Source organism: Coturnix japonica, chromosome 3, assembly GCF_054131305.1.
Source record: "Coturnix japonica strain WE chromosome 3, WE-NBRP24, whole genome shotgun sequence".
NCBI lineage: Eukaryota > Metazoa > Chordata > Aves > Galliformes > Phasianidae > Coturnix > Coturnix japonica.
Window position 1 is genome coordinate 22,631,666 of NC_140665.1, and position 16,585 is coordinate 22,648,250.

The 16,585-nt window shown below is 39.9% G+C and overlaps 1 protein-coding gene across 6 annotated transcripts in view; it reads left to right on the plus strand.

Moving 5' to 3' along the window:
- KCNH1 (potassium voltage-gated channel subfamily H member 1) overlaps nt 1-16,585 on the plus strand; it is a 164,178-nt gene that overhangs the window by 6,816 nt on the left and 140,777 nt on the right. For all 6 annotated transcript variants that reach the window (XR_001553869.3, XR_001553870.3, XR_001553868.3 and 3 more), the window contains exons 2-4: nt 5,079-5,202; nt 5,450-5,556; nt 15,180-15,308. Coding sequence is in view for 2 of the 6 variants with exons in the window: in XM_015857406.3 (XP_015712892.2) it covers nt 5,079-5,202; nt 5,450-5,556; nt 15,180-15,308 (360 nt within the window). In the remaining 4 variants the exon portion in view is untranslated. The remainder of the gene's footprint in view (nt 1-5,078; nt 5,203-5,449; nt 5,557-15,179; nt 15,309-16,585) is intronic.

The following is a 16,585-nucleotide window of genomic DNA, read 5'->3' on the forward strand; positions in this document are numbered from 1 at the left end:
AGCCTTGTACGTTCTTTGAGTCCTTGTGTTTAATGAAAATTTGGTTGATTCCTGTGTACTTCTCCCTGAAGTGTGAGCCTCGAATCATACAGGCACAAAGAAAGGGTAGAATAGACAGTTGAAATTCTTTTCAGTTTGACTTATTTGTACCATTTTGGAGCTGTATTTTGATCTCAGAAGTTACATTTAAATGGTTTAACCAGGGACATACATACATACATATCCTTTGTAAATTGTTAAAGTGAAAGTACTGTGTGACCTGTATGACTGTAGTTATTTTGGGAGGTGTCATTATTAACAGCATCCTACTTCCATGCATTGGGTTCCTTACCAAAAATGAAGCCAACTCTTTCTTTCTTTCCCATATCAAAGTGATACTACTTGCTATGCAAGTCATGGGTTTATAAACTCAATTGTTTATAAACTCACTTGTTCTTTGTACTTACTCTTAAGCTGCTTCATGCCCAGCTAATGGAACAGTAGCTGAGGAGTCTCTATTCACTGTAACCATGAATAGAGTTAGAAATTCTTTTTCTTCTTTCTTTTACTAAAGTTCTTTACTAAGAACTTCTTTCAGTTCTGAGATAGTGATTTGTGCTCTTACCTCTCCTAAATGTACTAGTCCCGACCAGCTTCACCTGTGAGGTGCTTCTTGTCGTCGGGTTGTGTGGAAGATTGAGCTGATGGGCCGTTTCCACTAAATGATGCAGTGTACGTGGCAATATGGTTCTGTAGATAGCAGTTTTGGTGAAGCTGGGTGTTCTAGAGTCTTGATGTCACTGTTGGTAAAGGAGCTGTTTTATTCAGAATGACATTTTCTGATTCGTTTATGATAATGTATTTTGTGATTAGAGAAAATCACTGATTTCAGTGACTGAGCAAAATCTATTCTTACATAGTGGAAGGAGTTAAAATGCTTTTCTTGTTCTTTAAAGCAGCTGTGACTAGTTGTAAGTGATAATCCAAAACGGCTCTGACATTTGTGTGTGTAAAAGCTGATATGTAGATACACTTCAGTGAACAGAACTGACTAGGGGAAGTGCAGGTTGAAAATGTGAAGCGTGGCTTTTCACAAAGTAGCCAGAATTCAGAAAATCCCTCCCTCCTCCTGCCACTAATTGTGCTGCCTTTGAGGCGTGGCAGTTCTTGCTTGTGTTTCTGCAGCACAAAATGCTTTGTGCTGCATCTCTATATGTTTCTGTGGCTTCCAGGTGTCTTCTCAGGCTCTGTCAAACACAGCACAAGCCGGAACCCTAAGTCTTCATATGAGCTCAGATTCTGCAGCTCCTACCTCAGTTCTTCTTGGAGCCAATAAGCGGAGCCAGTGAGGTGTGTAGCTTTTCCTTGGTCTGGCCAGTGCCACTAACCCAATTGATATTGTGTTAGAAATCGATTTCCTGCTTAGGGAGTCCTTTGAGTCCTTTCAGAGAGGCACCTCCATCACTTAATAGTTTGAATACTGCATCTGTCATGTGCACATTTTATACCCTGTCTTTGAAGACAATTTAGCAGTGTATTTCTTCTTCACAGTCTTCCTATGCCCAACCCCTGTCCTACCCTTCTTGACCCATTTGTGAGTCCTCAAGAGGGTTTGCTCTGAAGTGCTGAGAGTTCACTAGAGCATCCCTCATGCTTGTTGTGCAACAAAGCCACAGCTGTTTCCTGGCCTCTGGGACCCTGTGTCCCCACAGATGGAAAGGCAGTTTTTGCCTCAGTGGATGTTATTCAATATTTTCTTACGTTAGGAATAATTGTTGAACAGATTATGAGCTGTCTCCAAGCAGCACGTTGTCAGGGACGTCAATGCAATTGAATGCAAATGATAGCAATGAGAACAGCCCTTTTACCTCCAGGTTATCTGTCAGAATAAACTATGCAAAGGAGTTGTAAGTGGGAATCCTTATTTTAGGCTGTGTCTCTTCAGTGTTTGAAGAGGCAAAACACCATTGTCTGAAGAGAAATGCAGGTGTGTTCTCCACACAGGCACAGAACCACCTTTGTATTGTTTTGTCATTAGAGAGATCTGGAAAGATGAATGAGCAACTGTAAAGAACTTCATATTTGTCTCTGAGACCCCTTCTTTACTGTGCAGTGCAAGAAACAATGTCTCCTGAGGCTTTCAGCTACATGGAGAGTTCCCTAGTACCGATCTCAGCAGGGCATCTTGTGGGTGTCATTCCAAACTGAGGATGAGCACTAAAAGCTCAGCAGTGGAGCTGGAGGAGCAAACTGAAAGCCAAGTCAGGGTTATGGTGTTTACTCCAGAGAATGGGTCCAGCTTCAGTGTTTTCTTTCTGTGTGACTGGGGCAGAGCTGTGTATTGTAGACAATAGATCAAGGTGCACAAAGTGGGAACTTGGTAGAAGTCAGACTTATAAAACAGTGGGATCCTGAAAACCTGTGACTTGCTCCTTGAATTGATAGATGCTCTTGTTTTTGCCATTGGAACTTTGAAAGTACGTAAAGATCTACAAGTGTGGTTATAACTCATGTCCAAACCCAACCTATATTATCAGATTGTGGCATTCTACCTCCACCTCCATGAAAGGGCTCACTACACTACTTGGATTGCCTGATAAGGCTGTGTAAAATACAACAACCAGTCCATGTTGACTTAGACATCATATGTTGAGTGTGTTGGTAGTAGCTTGATAAGTCATACAGGAGCTGAAATGAAAACTTAGCTTTCATGGTGCTCAGGGGTAGCCCCTCAGAGGAGGCTCAGGTTGGATATTAGGAAAAATTTATTCTCAGAATAAGTGGTCACATGCTGGAATAGGCTGCCCAGGGAGGTGTTTGAGTCACTGCCTCTGGAGGTGTTTGTGAAATGTTTAGATGTGGTACTGAGGGACGTGGTTTAGTATTGGTGGTAGGTTGGACTGGATGATCTTGGATGTCTTTTCCAACATTAGTGATTCTATTATTCACATCTCCTAGGATAAACACCCAAATGACAAAGCTGCCAGGAGGGAGGGAGATATGTGCACATTTTCTAGTCGTCCTTTGGAAGCTCTTCTGGTCCAAAAAAAAATCAGATTTCATTAACCTAAAAAGTTGGCAAGTAAGAATGTGTGTTTTTTTTTAGCTCCAGTAGTAGTGGCAAAGGTTCTGTGTATTGTATATATTGTATATGAGAACTAGGCTTACATTTGGAATACTAGGAATAGTAAGAGAGGAAAATCACCAGCTTTAAAATGAATTTGGGCCAGCTGCTGGTTGTTGTGCTATTTCTTAGTTCTATCATGAGCACTACTCAGAGTTTCTATCTCTTGGATCACTGAGAGTTGGGCTTGTAGCAGTCTTGCCTTTCAATGCTTACATCCCCATGTGGACTTGGTGCTTTGCTTCTATCTGTAAAAAGAGGATAAGAGCAGTGTCCTATACCATAAATGCTTTGGAGGTGTAGGTAGAAGTAGGATCTGCACAGCGACAGCCATCAGAAAAGTACACTTTTAGTGAAAAAACAGAGATTATTTATCTGAAGAAAATGTTGAGATTTAAGTGTGAGAGGAAAGCAACTGCTTCAGTTAATAAAAGCCGTTCAATGAGTTCTTGAAGAACTGAAGGGTGTTGTTACCTTTTCAAAAGGGGAGATGGTGAGGAGGAGTAAATGCTTGAAATAACGCAGTCCACATCAGGGCAAAACGTGACCTGAGTGTCATATTTGCATACTTTTTGTACTTTCTGATGAAAATACAGAAATATGTTAAGACAGTGCAATCCACTGTTTATAATAGACACTCAAAAGCACTTGCTTTAGCAATGAGAAATGACTTGGCTTACTTATTCATAGGAAGGGTAAAAGACATGTATTGTTTCTGGAACAAAGTACTTGAACCAAGTGAAAACCATGGTATTTAGAAGAGACTGAGAAACAAAGCAGTTAAAATGTCCTGAAGTTATACTACTGGTATATTTCACTCTAAAGAGTGTATAAAGATACACTTAATCTTGCTCATGGGATTGGGCAATGGATTTAGATAGCTACAGGAATGTTTTATTTAAACCCACTTGAAGTTTGCAACAGGACAATACATTTTGAAAGGGGAAGTTAAAAGAAACCAAACTCTTTGCAAGTAATAGGTAAAATGTCTTGTTTGTGTCTCTTGGTTGCAGGTACCGTTAATGACAGCTATGTAAGCAGCTGGGTGCAGGTCTTGTAGAGAAGACAGCATAGCGGACTCCCTTAGAGCCTCCCCTTCAAAATGGGTGCCATTATCTCACATAGCCACCTAAGATGACTTCTGACTTCTAGCTGGGGAGTCTTTGAAGCTGTGAAAGCAGGCCCTGCAGTCTCCCACCTATCAGTGCCCAGTCAGAAGCACTGCTCTCTGTCTTGGCATTTGCACTGAGAGCTGAGAACCAAAGAGCCAAAACAGCATAGAAACAAGGCCTGGGCCTGGCTTTGAGTATATTCTTTGTTCAAATGAGTAATTAATCATAGAAATAAAGCATGCAAAGATCCAATGAGAATGGAAGTTTGAATCCCACTCAATTTTTTTCTTAGTGGCTGAAACTCATTCTAGCTCATGCAGTGAACAGAGACATCTTTCTGCTGGTATATGTACTAAAACTAGTTGTCTGGTGTCTTGTTTGTAGTGCTGTGCCATACACGTCATACAGGGAGTAATAGAACTTGTGTGGTCAGCAGCGAAGGCTGTATCGACAGGAGCCTCTAAGTCTGTGCTCAGATGAGAAATAACTGCTCAGGCTGTTTTGGCTGTCTTGAGCCTTCCCATCCAAATTGAGTGTCATGGTGGATCAGTCTGTGTGGCACAGAGGGAAGCAATTTAATGAATCTGTGCTTAGTCGAGGAATGAATTTTACCTGCTTAACATTGTGAGTTTCATTTGCATTAAACCACCTTCTTCAGCTTTGCCGGTGTAATTAATTAAACTTAAATTCTTAAACTAAGACATTACTTAAAACAGGGAATACTCCTGTGGTCTACATTGGGAATAATATCTGGAAAAAACTGTGCAGGAATGGAAGCAATGCAGTTCGGATTCAACATGAGTATTTCCATTGATGCAACTGTAGTCTTGTCTGATGTCTAACTGATGTGTTCTTTCAAACAGATACTAATTTTGTCTTGGGCAATGCCCAGATAGTGGATTGGCCCATTGTGTACAGCAACGATGGATTTTGCAAGCTATCAGGATATCACAGAGCAGAAGTTATGCAAAAAAGCAGCACCTGCAGGTATTTGAGAACAGATTTATTTTCTGTTAAAAAGGCTTGTAGTTTTGTGCTTGTTGCTTGAGGAAAACAGTAGTTTGTTCATCCCTGTTCTGTCTTTTGTCTCCTGGGGCTGCATCTGTCAAATATGCTTTCCAGGTGAAATAAAATCAAAGTAGGGCTATTTCTAAATAGGTCCTTTTTGCACTGTAAACAAATGGTGTAGTGTCTTTGTTTAGTGTCTGACTTGAATTCCTTGGTTTGTTTGCAGTTTTATGTATGGAGAGCTGACAGACAAAGATACAATTGACAAAGTCCGGCAGACATTTGAGAACTATGAGATGAATTCCTTTGAAATCCTGATGTACAAGAAGAACAGTAAGTAGTCGATTAGTTTGTTCATTAATGTAGGTCTGTAAAACTGTTTTAAATTGTGACATAATTTGCAAGTCTGTCACCCTGGAGTACTGTGTTTTATGCTGGGTTAAATAAGCCCTGGTTCTGCCAACAGATCTACAGGGGAGAAAGAAGAACATTAAAGATGAGAGCCACTCATGGAAGCAGAGGAAGCTCTAATTCATTTTGATGTTTAGAGCAATTTGTGTGTGAAGTCAGCATTATTTTCTTTAGCTATGTTAGTGCCCAAGCCAGGTTTATGCAAATGGTTTTTCTTACAGAGAACGTTTTAATTTTTATTTTATTTTTTTTAATTTGATACAGCAAAACCAATATTTAGATGTAGCTTCATAATAAAAAGATCCAGTCTTTTGTTTTAGAAGCAAGACTGCTTCCTGATGTCTTTCAATGAAGCTGTCTTTTGTTTTGGACATAATTACTTCTTGACTGCAGTATGATTATTTTCTCTTTTCTTCCTAGGAATTTTAGTCTGTCTGTAACTCCACGTTAGCAGATGAACTGCTTGCCCAAAATTTGTTGTTCCACCCCATGACTGTGTCATGGCATAGTTATTTTTATTTACTAAAAGTAATCTGAAGTGCAAATACTCTGGGGCCTTCAGTCAGGCCAAATGTCAAGCTAAAAAGGCTGTATTCTGTCACTTTCATTTTGTGTTTAACTGTTTTGCCTTCTAACCATGAAGGAAAGGTATGTTGTAGAAGCATCCTGCAAGCAGCTTCTTCCTGTTACAGCTATGACAATTGCTCCGATCAATTCTGCACTGGTGGGCATGGGGAGCTCTAAACACAAAGCATAACATGAGCTGCTATGATGCAATTTTTGACAGTTAACCTCAATGCTGTTTTATTTTTCATTAGAAGGGCCAGTTTTATGGGAAAAGGTAATCCATTTTTATGTGTAGCCATTGCTGTTCCTATTGAAATGACCCGCTAGGGCTGGCTGTTGGAGTTTGGAGAGAGAACAGGGACAAGAGCTAAAAGATAATAGTTGTGTGTTAGAGCTGATGTGTGGAGCTGCTTGTTTTGTACCAGAATTTGTTCTTGTAAGAATTGGTGGTGCCAAAGTGGTGTCATTCTTTTAGGGGAGAAAAGAAACCTTCTTTAAGAGATTTTGTATTTATTTCTCTCTAGTCTTTTTCATTTCTTTTTAGCTTGTTCAAAGCTTCATGACCTCTGACCTGATGCTGTTGCTCAGGGCCTTTCTGGAGCACAGCTTTGCTAGTCCAACTCAATAGAAAAGCTTCATGTGCTGCCTGGATAGCCTTGCTTTATGCTTCATGACTTCTGGTGTTAACTTGCCTCTGATGTTTGCCTATTTCTTAAAGATGATTTCAATTCCTAGCTCGGTTAGTGACCTCAGGGACATGTGCAGCTTACCTCTATGCATCTAAAGCCAAGTAAATAAACTGTGGTTTGGGATCCAGCATGGTGTGGAAGTTTCTCTTAGTTAACAGCAATTTGGCACCAAGAGGCTCTGCAGCTACTCTTCTGTCATTGCTGCAGCATATGGCCTGTAGTACAGCCTGGGGCCTCTCTGTCTTTTATGCAGATTTAAAGCAAGGTAACTGTGGAGTGAGGAATGCTTCCTGCCCTGCTGTGCACTTCCCTGAGGAGAGGCGGCCTAGAACAAAGTCCAGCTGTGCAGAAGCTGTATTATGCGACATGCCAAAAAGCAAGGCTGCGATGGTTCTTCTGCGTGCATGGAGGGTCACAGTCATGGGAAAAAGGAAAGCACAGAGCTCACTTTTGAGTTTAACAAAACACAGTGCTCTTATGTTTGTTGGACTTGTAGCTTTAAAGGTACCTTAACTACTGTTAGAGAAACTGCCTAAAAGTACTAGAGGGCTGTTACTGAGAAGTACAAAAAAAATGAATGTCCTTGTGGCTTATTCTGAGAAAAATCTCATCATAGAAAATATTGTCTTGTTTACCAGTCATTTAGTGCTCAGACTGCTGCCTCTGTTGTTCCTATAGTCACCTAATCTCTAAATAGGACAGGTATTTTTGACACTTTACGTGGTGGTGACTGAGTTCCAGTATTTATGTGGTTGTGCTATACAAATATACCACCAAGGTGATAGGAAGTACAGTTTGTCTGCTAGTTTCATTGCAACTCACTCTAAAAACAACATAGGCTGTATTATTCAAAGGAATTATGCAGTTTTCTGTCTTCATGTTTGCATTTGTGGATATTGTCTCTACTCTGGTCTCCTGTTTCTCAGTCCACTCCTCCTTTTCTGCCCAATAGTGATGATCCCCCCCTCTTTTGAGAAGTTGAAGTTAAGATGGAACACAGATTTGATGGGTCCTTGTGTTTGATAAGCTAGGCCCTTGATTTACTTAGCAGAAATGTGATGATTGCTTTTATTCTCTAGACACATTTCTTCCTAGAAATGTAGAGCTCCTTCAGGATAATTGGAGGCAGTTGTGGCAAGCAGGTGAACAGGCACCAAGTTTTTGTCATTGTGGCTGTGGTGCTGTTCCATTGCACTCAGTGGCAGTTCATGATCATTCCTGAAAGGAGGTTCAGTGAAAGCTTTCTTTAATCTAGACTGCAAAACAACAACATGCATTTTGACAGTAATTTCATGTGAGAGCTTCAGTTCCATTGTTTGATTAGATGTGAGTGTCCAGCAATGCTGGCAGTATTGTTTATGTTGTGGGAAAATCAAAGCAACTCTAAATTTCAATAAAATCAGTGGAGTTCTGCTGGTTACATGAAGGAGGAATACAGGCTGATATTTTAAACAATGTTTTGCATCTAACCTCAGTCACATCTTAGCTGATTTGAACTGATACAACTTTAAAAGTCAAATTTCTCAGGAGACTTTTAAAGTAATTTGTTAGACTATTACACTTTATGCTAAGTCTGATAAATGAAGACATCTCAGTAAATTAAACTTAGACTTCCACTGCCTTGTTTCCTACCAGCAGTGCAATAGCAGCCTTCTTCTGGATGCACTTGCTGCCAATACTGCTGAAATAAATTTTTGTGTGTGTGCAGATTTATTTATTTCCATCTACTTCTGAAGAAGTGATGCCCATTTGAAATATAACTCCCTTCCCTATGCTGTATTTAATCATGCTTCAGTGAAGGAGCATCAGAAGTGGGCTAAGAGCTAAATGGAATATGGGCTTGAATAGCAGAGCAGGCTGATGAGAAAGAATATTTCTAGCTAATACACTGGACTCTTGTTTTAATTTCCAGCCATACAGAAGAGTCTGTGAATCTCTGAACTCCATACAGACTTACAGAGAGGCTCAGGAGGTCTCTGTGCTTGGGCAAAAATGTTCCCATTGCTGCAGCCGTGCTGCAGAGCCAGCTCTTGTTTGTTTGTTTGTTTGTTTATTTTTTCCTCTCTCAGGGATTTTCTAATAGTGAGAAAGGTGAGGCCAGTGGAAGCAGCATCCAAAGGATGAACCACAGGTAACTCTTTTGCAAACTGTGAAGTGGTTCAGATAAGAAGTAGCTCATAATATATGTACCTAGAACAGTTCTAGTAGCTGAGCCTCACTCCCTATTTACACTGGGATTCACTTTTCTGGTTTTCTGACTGCTTGGATACTTAATACATTGAATAACATGAAGATTTGTGGGTTTTGTGTTTAATTTTTTAAACATACCTTCCCTCCCCCCACCTTTGGGCACTCATAGATGTCAAAGTATGATAGATTAACCCCAAATAGTGATTTGGCAGATTTTGCCTGTACATGTCTTTGAGACGAGTGCTTTCTGCAGGGGTAGAAAATAAAAATAAATACAGAAGAAAACCCAACAAAACAGCTCTACACATGCTAATTTATGAAGAGCAAAATTCACTTTGGGGATGATTGCCTACTTCTAGGAAAGGGTTTCTCATAACTTATATTGGTTTAAACCATTTAAAATGATGTGAGCTGTGACTGTAGTGTCTGCAGATGGATACTTTTGGTATATAACTGCTAAATTAAATCATTGCATAGGACTAGAAGCAGGAATAAGGGAGTCCTTGGAAACTGGCATGTATCCTTCTGAGCCTGCCACTGAAATCTATCTCCCTATTTGTCAAGCATTATGCACACCTGCATCTTCTCTTCTGTGAAATCCATCTGCGTGAGTTCAGTTACCCTCAGGAAGGTCAAACCAAAGTATTTTGGATTCATAAAACTGATGTTTTCCATTGACTTCAAAGACTTCAAATGTGTTGCCAAACAAGACCTGCTGTCATTACCTTAAACATATACAGTGCAGTGAAAATTTCCAATAGTACTCCTTAAATTTTTAATTCAGAATTATTAAATATTTTACCTGGGGTAAATGGAGAGAAGATTTCAGACTTCCCCGTGTCTTACCCTTCTTTATAACCACTTTCTGATTCTGATTTCTCTGAAGAACAGGTAGACTGTATCAGCACCATGCAGTAGTGCGTGCTCTGAACATTTTAAACTGTTTGTTCCAGTGTCATAGGATAACACTGCATAGCAACCTCACATTTGAGGACTGAAATTGATTGTCTTTATCTTAGCACATAAGAGTCTGACCTTTAGAAGCATTAGATGCCAGAACATAGCAGCCCCAGATGCAGAAACCATGAAGGCAGTATCTTTTAAAGTGGTGGAAATGTAACGTCTACTATTACTAGGTGGAACTTCTACGTACTGAGCTGGTTTGGTGTCATTCAGTGCATGCTCTCTGCTAAAAAGTAGAGACTAGAGGATTGCTCTTCATCTTGCAAATGTCTGAGACTCCTCTGTGCTCCTAATTTAAAAGCTATGTGAGTATAGATTTGCCAAACTCTTACTAAACAACCTGTGTGCTAATTTGATATAGGACAGACTATTTGGTGTGATAGAAGGAAACAATCTCATAGAGTCTTATGCATAAGTGAAACTCCAAAAGGGGTGACTTCAGTGGTCATTTGTGCTGTTCATATAACTGAAGTCCTGCTGTCTGCATCACTACATGGAGTAATTGCTGGAGGCACATTACATCCTTCTATCCTTTTCATTTCCCTATTGCTTGACTGTTTACATTTAGGGCTGTAGTCGATAACCACTCGATTGAAACACAAGGTACTACAGAGGTCGTACTGCTTTGAGGAGTCTTGATCTTACTTGAAGTAAGGACAGTGAAGACATCAGCTGGATAGTCAACTATTTTTTTCCCTTTTATTTATTTATTTCCCCCCCCATGATTTTACTTTATGGAAAGAAAAAGTGGCTATTTCACTTTTATTTAAACAATGTGCTTTCTGTAGTTTTGAAAAACAGCTGGTTAATTGACCTGTTTGTTTAAATGGTTTGAGGTGTGGGGCAAGGGCATGTTTAGATAATCATTTTGGTTTTCATTATAGCCTATTTTTGGTTGACAAGAGGAAAAACAAAAGGAGGAGAGGGTCATCAGTATGCTCAAAGGGAGATGCAGGAATGCACCTTTAATGCCTTGTTCACTTTCATGCTAGAGTTTCTGAAGGACCTCAAAGTCAAATCACATGTTAAATGTTGATGTTCCTGGCAGGGGGGTGAACATGTCACTGTTGAAATACATAGGACTGGAAGGGAGGAGAGGAAAGAGACAGCTGTATTTGTCTTACCAATGGGAAATGGTAAGATGTGGAGACATTTACTGCATGTTAGTCTGGAGGAGATCTGGGACCTGAATCATGTCTCTTAAAATAGTCTTGTCTTCAAGGCAACATCCTAAGTCCTGTGCTCAGGCAATAAGAGATGTATCTGTTAATTCTGGAATTAGCTATGTAACTTTCGTACCACAAGATTGCCTGGTGCTACAGGCTACTGTCAGAAGTTTGTTGTAGAATTCAATCTCTTACCATTTGTTCTCACTGCTTTTCTACAAGCTTTGAAGTGACGTTCCTTTTCTAGCAGGATTGGTCCTATGCCATTAGACAAACTCTGGATTCTTTCACTGTTGATTCCAAATCTAACAGAAGCCAACGTGGCTCACAAGTGTTTACTTCTTTGTTTGTGCATTGGCATTCTCATTGAACTTTACCAGTGAGAGACTTTGCCAGAACTGAACACAAAATGTAAATGAAAGTGGATGTATTGTTGGAAACGCTGGTAAACAGTCTCTGAGTGGCTGTACATCAACACACACAGGAGGCATAAGGGGAAGTTACTCTCGTTCTGCTATCAGAGCTCTGTAACACATACTGCAGTTTCTCTCACTGCCTGCATGGCACACAGCCTGAATCTGAAAAAGCTCATTTTTCATTAGAATAGCCTGATCTCTGTGCCTCCTGCTAGTAGTGATTGTCTGGCTGAGCAGGGACATCCGCTTTGACACCGAGAGTATGAAGGCTGCTTGAAGGAGGATGAAATTCTAGTTTCCGACCTGATTTATAACTGGTTTATACTTTAAGCTTTCCTGTTTAATAGTTAAATAAACTGTTTAATGTTTAAAAAAGTAAAATTCTTTTGATAATTAAACCAGTATGCAGGAAAAAAAGCTGAGTACAGCCATATCTTGGCTAAACTTCTCAGTGTGTTCCCACAGTTCAGACCCCAGTTCAGCTATTAATGAGCTCCCAATTGCAGAGCTCTGTGGAAAGCCCATGTAGCTCAGCCCTGTGAGCTCTCACCTCATGACTGTGTTTTTATATCCACTTGTCTCCTATTTCCAGATGAGACTGACAAGCTGTCAAACACATTGGGGGTAAAAATTCTGAACAGCATCAGAGGAGCGTACAGGACAGCCTGGCAGAATTTTCCATCTACTTATTTCTACTGTTACTGTATTATGATGTAGGTGCAAAACTGGAAGATGATTTACACAGCCTGTGCACTCCACCTTGATTTTTTATATTTTGGCCTGCAACACAGCCTGTGTGTGGCACTCTGAAAATGATAAGGTTCCCCAGATAATGACAGTCATCAGAAATTTCTACTTTTAGCTAGTAAGAAGAGATGACTCTTTCTCACTTTTTCATTGCCAGTGGGCAGATGGTGAAGATTTATACTTGGTCCTAGGTAAGAAGGGTTTTGTTTTTCTGTTTTGATGGAAATAATGCAGCACAGGAGTGGGAATCAAAGGAATCAGAAGGTGAATACCCTGCTGCTATAAGCTTGCCCTGCAGCAACCTTCTACAGGTTATCAGGAAAAGCAACAGAAAGCTGTTCTCATAATGTCAGAAAAGTCATCTAACAACGTATTGTAACGTAGTCACAAGGAGCATATAACAGGTGTTTGAAAAAATAGCTGGAATAAGAACATGAACTGCATCCTTTCTGTTTCAGTAATGTGTTACAGCATCATCAGTAGTTGATATATCTGTGAGAGTCAGAGATGAAGTCACATGTGTAATTTGGCCTCAGAGGGCTAGTATTATTAGAACAGTTTATGTGAAATTGGGAAGAGCAAGCAAGCAAGAAGAAATGGAGATGGGTAGTTTTAGTAGCTCCTGAGAATGAAGAGTGTAAAGAGCACTACTGTCTTGAAAATTTGAGTCCTTTGCAGCAGTGTCTCATTAATAAGTTAGTGATGATTTTGCAGTCACAGTTACTCTACTGAATCTTTTCTTGCATTTAGCATTTCTGTTTACTTGTTTTATTGGAGGGGGTTGTTCAGGTATGCTAGCTCTTAAACAAACAAACAAACAAACACCCAAAAAATGAAAGCAAAAAAACCAGAACCCAACCAAAACAGCCATAAGCACAAATAAAACCCCCATGATATTGATCCCTGTATACTTTTTGCTCTGGAAATGTTATTCAATAATGCAATTTGGATTTCTCTGTTCTTCTAGTGAAGGACTCCTTGCATTGTATACCCTGCTGTTTATAGAGGTGGCTGTACATATGGCATGGAAGCTCAGTCAGGCTTTGAAACTGCCTGTGCTATACATGCGCAGTGGGGAATCAGGCTTCATTTATGGAAGCTGTCCATAGGTCTTGGAGTTGTCCTGGCTTTCTGTGGCCAGAAAAGATTGCTAAGCACAGAGGCTGGGAGACAGCCAGGTGAGGCACTGGGTAGCAACATGCTCTATTAGTGTAGTAAGAAAAATACTGCCTTTGCTTGTTGTGAACTACCTCAGGTTTCCTTGTGAACCTTTAACAGTCAGGAAACACAAGTGGCCCTAGTTGTTTATAACTGTTGCATGACATACACCATACAGCAGTCAAGTGAAAACACTGAGTAATTCATGTGAAAGAGAATCTGATCTCTAGCCTAGATGAGGATTCCATGTTCAAGAAAGAGAAGAAATACTTCTCTAGGATAACCCTGTAAGAAGTAGGCTGTCCTGCACAAGTAACAAAAGTTAGTTGTGACACTGTTTGTTCTGGCTTTCCCCTATGGCCAAAACCTGTTGATTTTCATATCTTGCACCGGTTTCTTTTATGTAGATTTTTCTGTCAAATGTAGCTCACAAAGGAAATCTGAGAGGAATGTAACTCATGGCAAGCAAGTTCAAATCCTCTCTTTGACTCTTAAACCTTAGGTCTGCAATAACAGGGATGATTTTTTTTTTCTTCACCATCACTGAGGGCATAGGGACAGTATGAAAGCATGTATAATTAGTCATTTTTTTATGACTGAAAGTTGCACAGAAAATAATGGTGCCTTCAAGAAAGAGAGGAGCCAGCTGCTTTTTTTTCCTGACCCCTCCAAGCTACTTATACTTCAGTATTACTAACACTGTTGTGCTGACTCCTGTGAAATGGGAGTGGTAGACACAGTCTTGTTAAATGGATCTTCACTGCTGTCATTACTGAGTTTTCAGCAGCCTCAGCAGAACCACTGGAAATATAGAAAGGCAAGTCTGACTGGTAGTTTCCCTCCTCAGAGAGATTTGTGTGGACAGATGTTAAGGAAAATTGGCAACAGCATCTAAAGGGTCATTGTCTGGGAAATTTTTTTTCTGTGTTGTGCAGACTTTAGTCTTACAGTTTTTATTAGGAGGTTTTCTACCGAAGTAGTTAAAGTATAGTTATGTGCTTTACAGTTTAAGTCCCATCCATAACACACAGGCTGGTCCCAATGGCTTATTCTCTTCAATATTCACTGGAGTTCTGTTTCACACTGGAGTGATTCTGAGCAAGCTCAGAAAAAAAGTCAAACTGAAAGGCAACTTGCAAAGAATGTCCCTTCCATGAGAGGATTTGCAGGCAAGGCCGGAGTTTCCAGAGCTGACATAGTTATTAGGGACTGGTGCTCCCTCAGAGAACACTAAAGCCAACCATGCTCTTGAGTTGGGACTCTTTTTATGGTTGTGGTTTAAACACTGTTGACCTGTCTGCAAGGCTTGCACAGAACCAGCAAGACTGTGTTGTGTGCACCCTTACACGTATATAGGACTCTTCTATCAGTTTTCGAAGCACTGCGTAAGTTCGTGTATTGGCTTAGTAGATTAAGCCCATAAGTAGGCAACAATTCCTGAAGATTAAAAAGCTAATCAGAGGTAGAACACAGAATTTAACTAACACTCTTGTCAGCTACTCTGTCATTTTTCCTAATAGGTGTTTGCGAAACTCCCAAAACATTAAGGTAACATTTACAGATGGCTGATTTGGAAGTGTAAACATCTAAATTAGCACAGTTACTGTTCTGCCTACCACTGACAAACTTTTTGATATGTTTGTTTCCAGGAACACCTGTCTGGTTCTTTGTGAAAATTGCTCCAATCCGAAATGAGCAGGATAAAGTGGTTTTATTTCTTTGCACTTTCAATGACATAACGGCTTTCAAGCAGCCCATTGAGGATGATTCATGTAAAGGTTTGTCTTTTTCATAATGATATATTTGTTCTGCTGTTTTTCATTTGCCCTGGTCTTGAAAAAGCTGAAGTCCTTTAAATACTTAAAGACTTAAAGCCAAAGGATTAGATGTTAAAATAACTTACATGAAGCCGCTAGTGGCACAGCTATGTGCAATGAATGGCTGTGTTGATTTCATACGGGTGTTGGCTCTGGCCTGCACTGAAACAGGTGATTGCTAATGAGACCCCCCCAAGTGCTTTAGGAAGCAGAGCTTGCTTTGCAAATAGGTGCTGCTCTCCCTTTAAAATTCATTATTAATCCCCATACCAGCATAGCCTTCAAGCAGTCACAATGATGCTTAACTGCCTCTTTGATCTCAGAGGGAACTGAAGGGTATTGGGCCCTGTACAAATTGTTTATGACACCGTATACAAAAATGGAGGTATTAATCCTGTCTAACAATGATCTGAATAATTTAATTCTGCCTGGCTTGATGTGAGTTAGCATTCTTATAGAATTCTTATATTAAAGTTCAGAACTACTTTTCTTTCACATCTGTTAACTCTCACAGTCTTAAGTTGAATCAGGTTCAGGCTGTCAGGTTGAGTGAAGTAGAATTGCTGTGTTTTGCTGTTAACCCTTTGCTAAGTTGCACCCTAGAAATCTGGAAGCAAGCTCAGAGCTCATCTATAAAAGAGGCATAAACTTGTACTCAGATTCAGTTCCTGACAGAATTAGACCTTTTGTACCCACATGTAGAATTACAGAGATTTGCGTATTCTGAGGTGAATAAAGACGTAAGTTCTCCTGTTGTTTGCATTTTTGTAGTATTTAATAATATTTGTAGTATTACATTAAACAGGAAACTTACTGTGAAGGTGAATTGATTTACATTTATTCTCAAAATATTATTCTTTAAAAATGCAGTTGCTCAAAGTGGAAACACCTGTTACCATGAAAAAGGAAGTACAACCTTAACAAACATACCCTCTTCCAAGTTACGTGGGTTATTTTTTTTTTTCCTTCTGAATGCTACTTGTTTGGTTTTTCAGTGCTTTAATAAAACAAAGAAAATGTATCTTGTTGGAAAAATTAGGTCTACGGTATTTTTTTTCCCCCTGCATAGTTGTCTTCTCTGTGTCCTAATGAGGACTGACAGCAAGGATAAATCAGAGTGATGTGCTAAAGCTGGCTCTCATTTCTTTGGTGGGAGTGAAAGCCCTTACTTCATTTGTTCAGTTGGTAAGCAGGGCTTTCACTCAGGAGCTGTGCCTTTTTTCTTCAGTTTTGCAGGA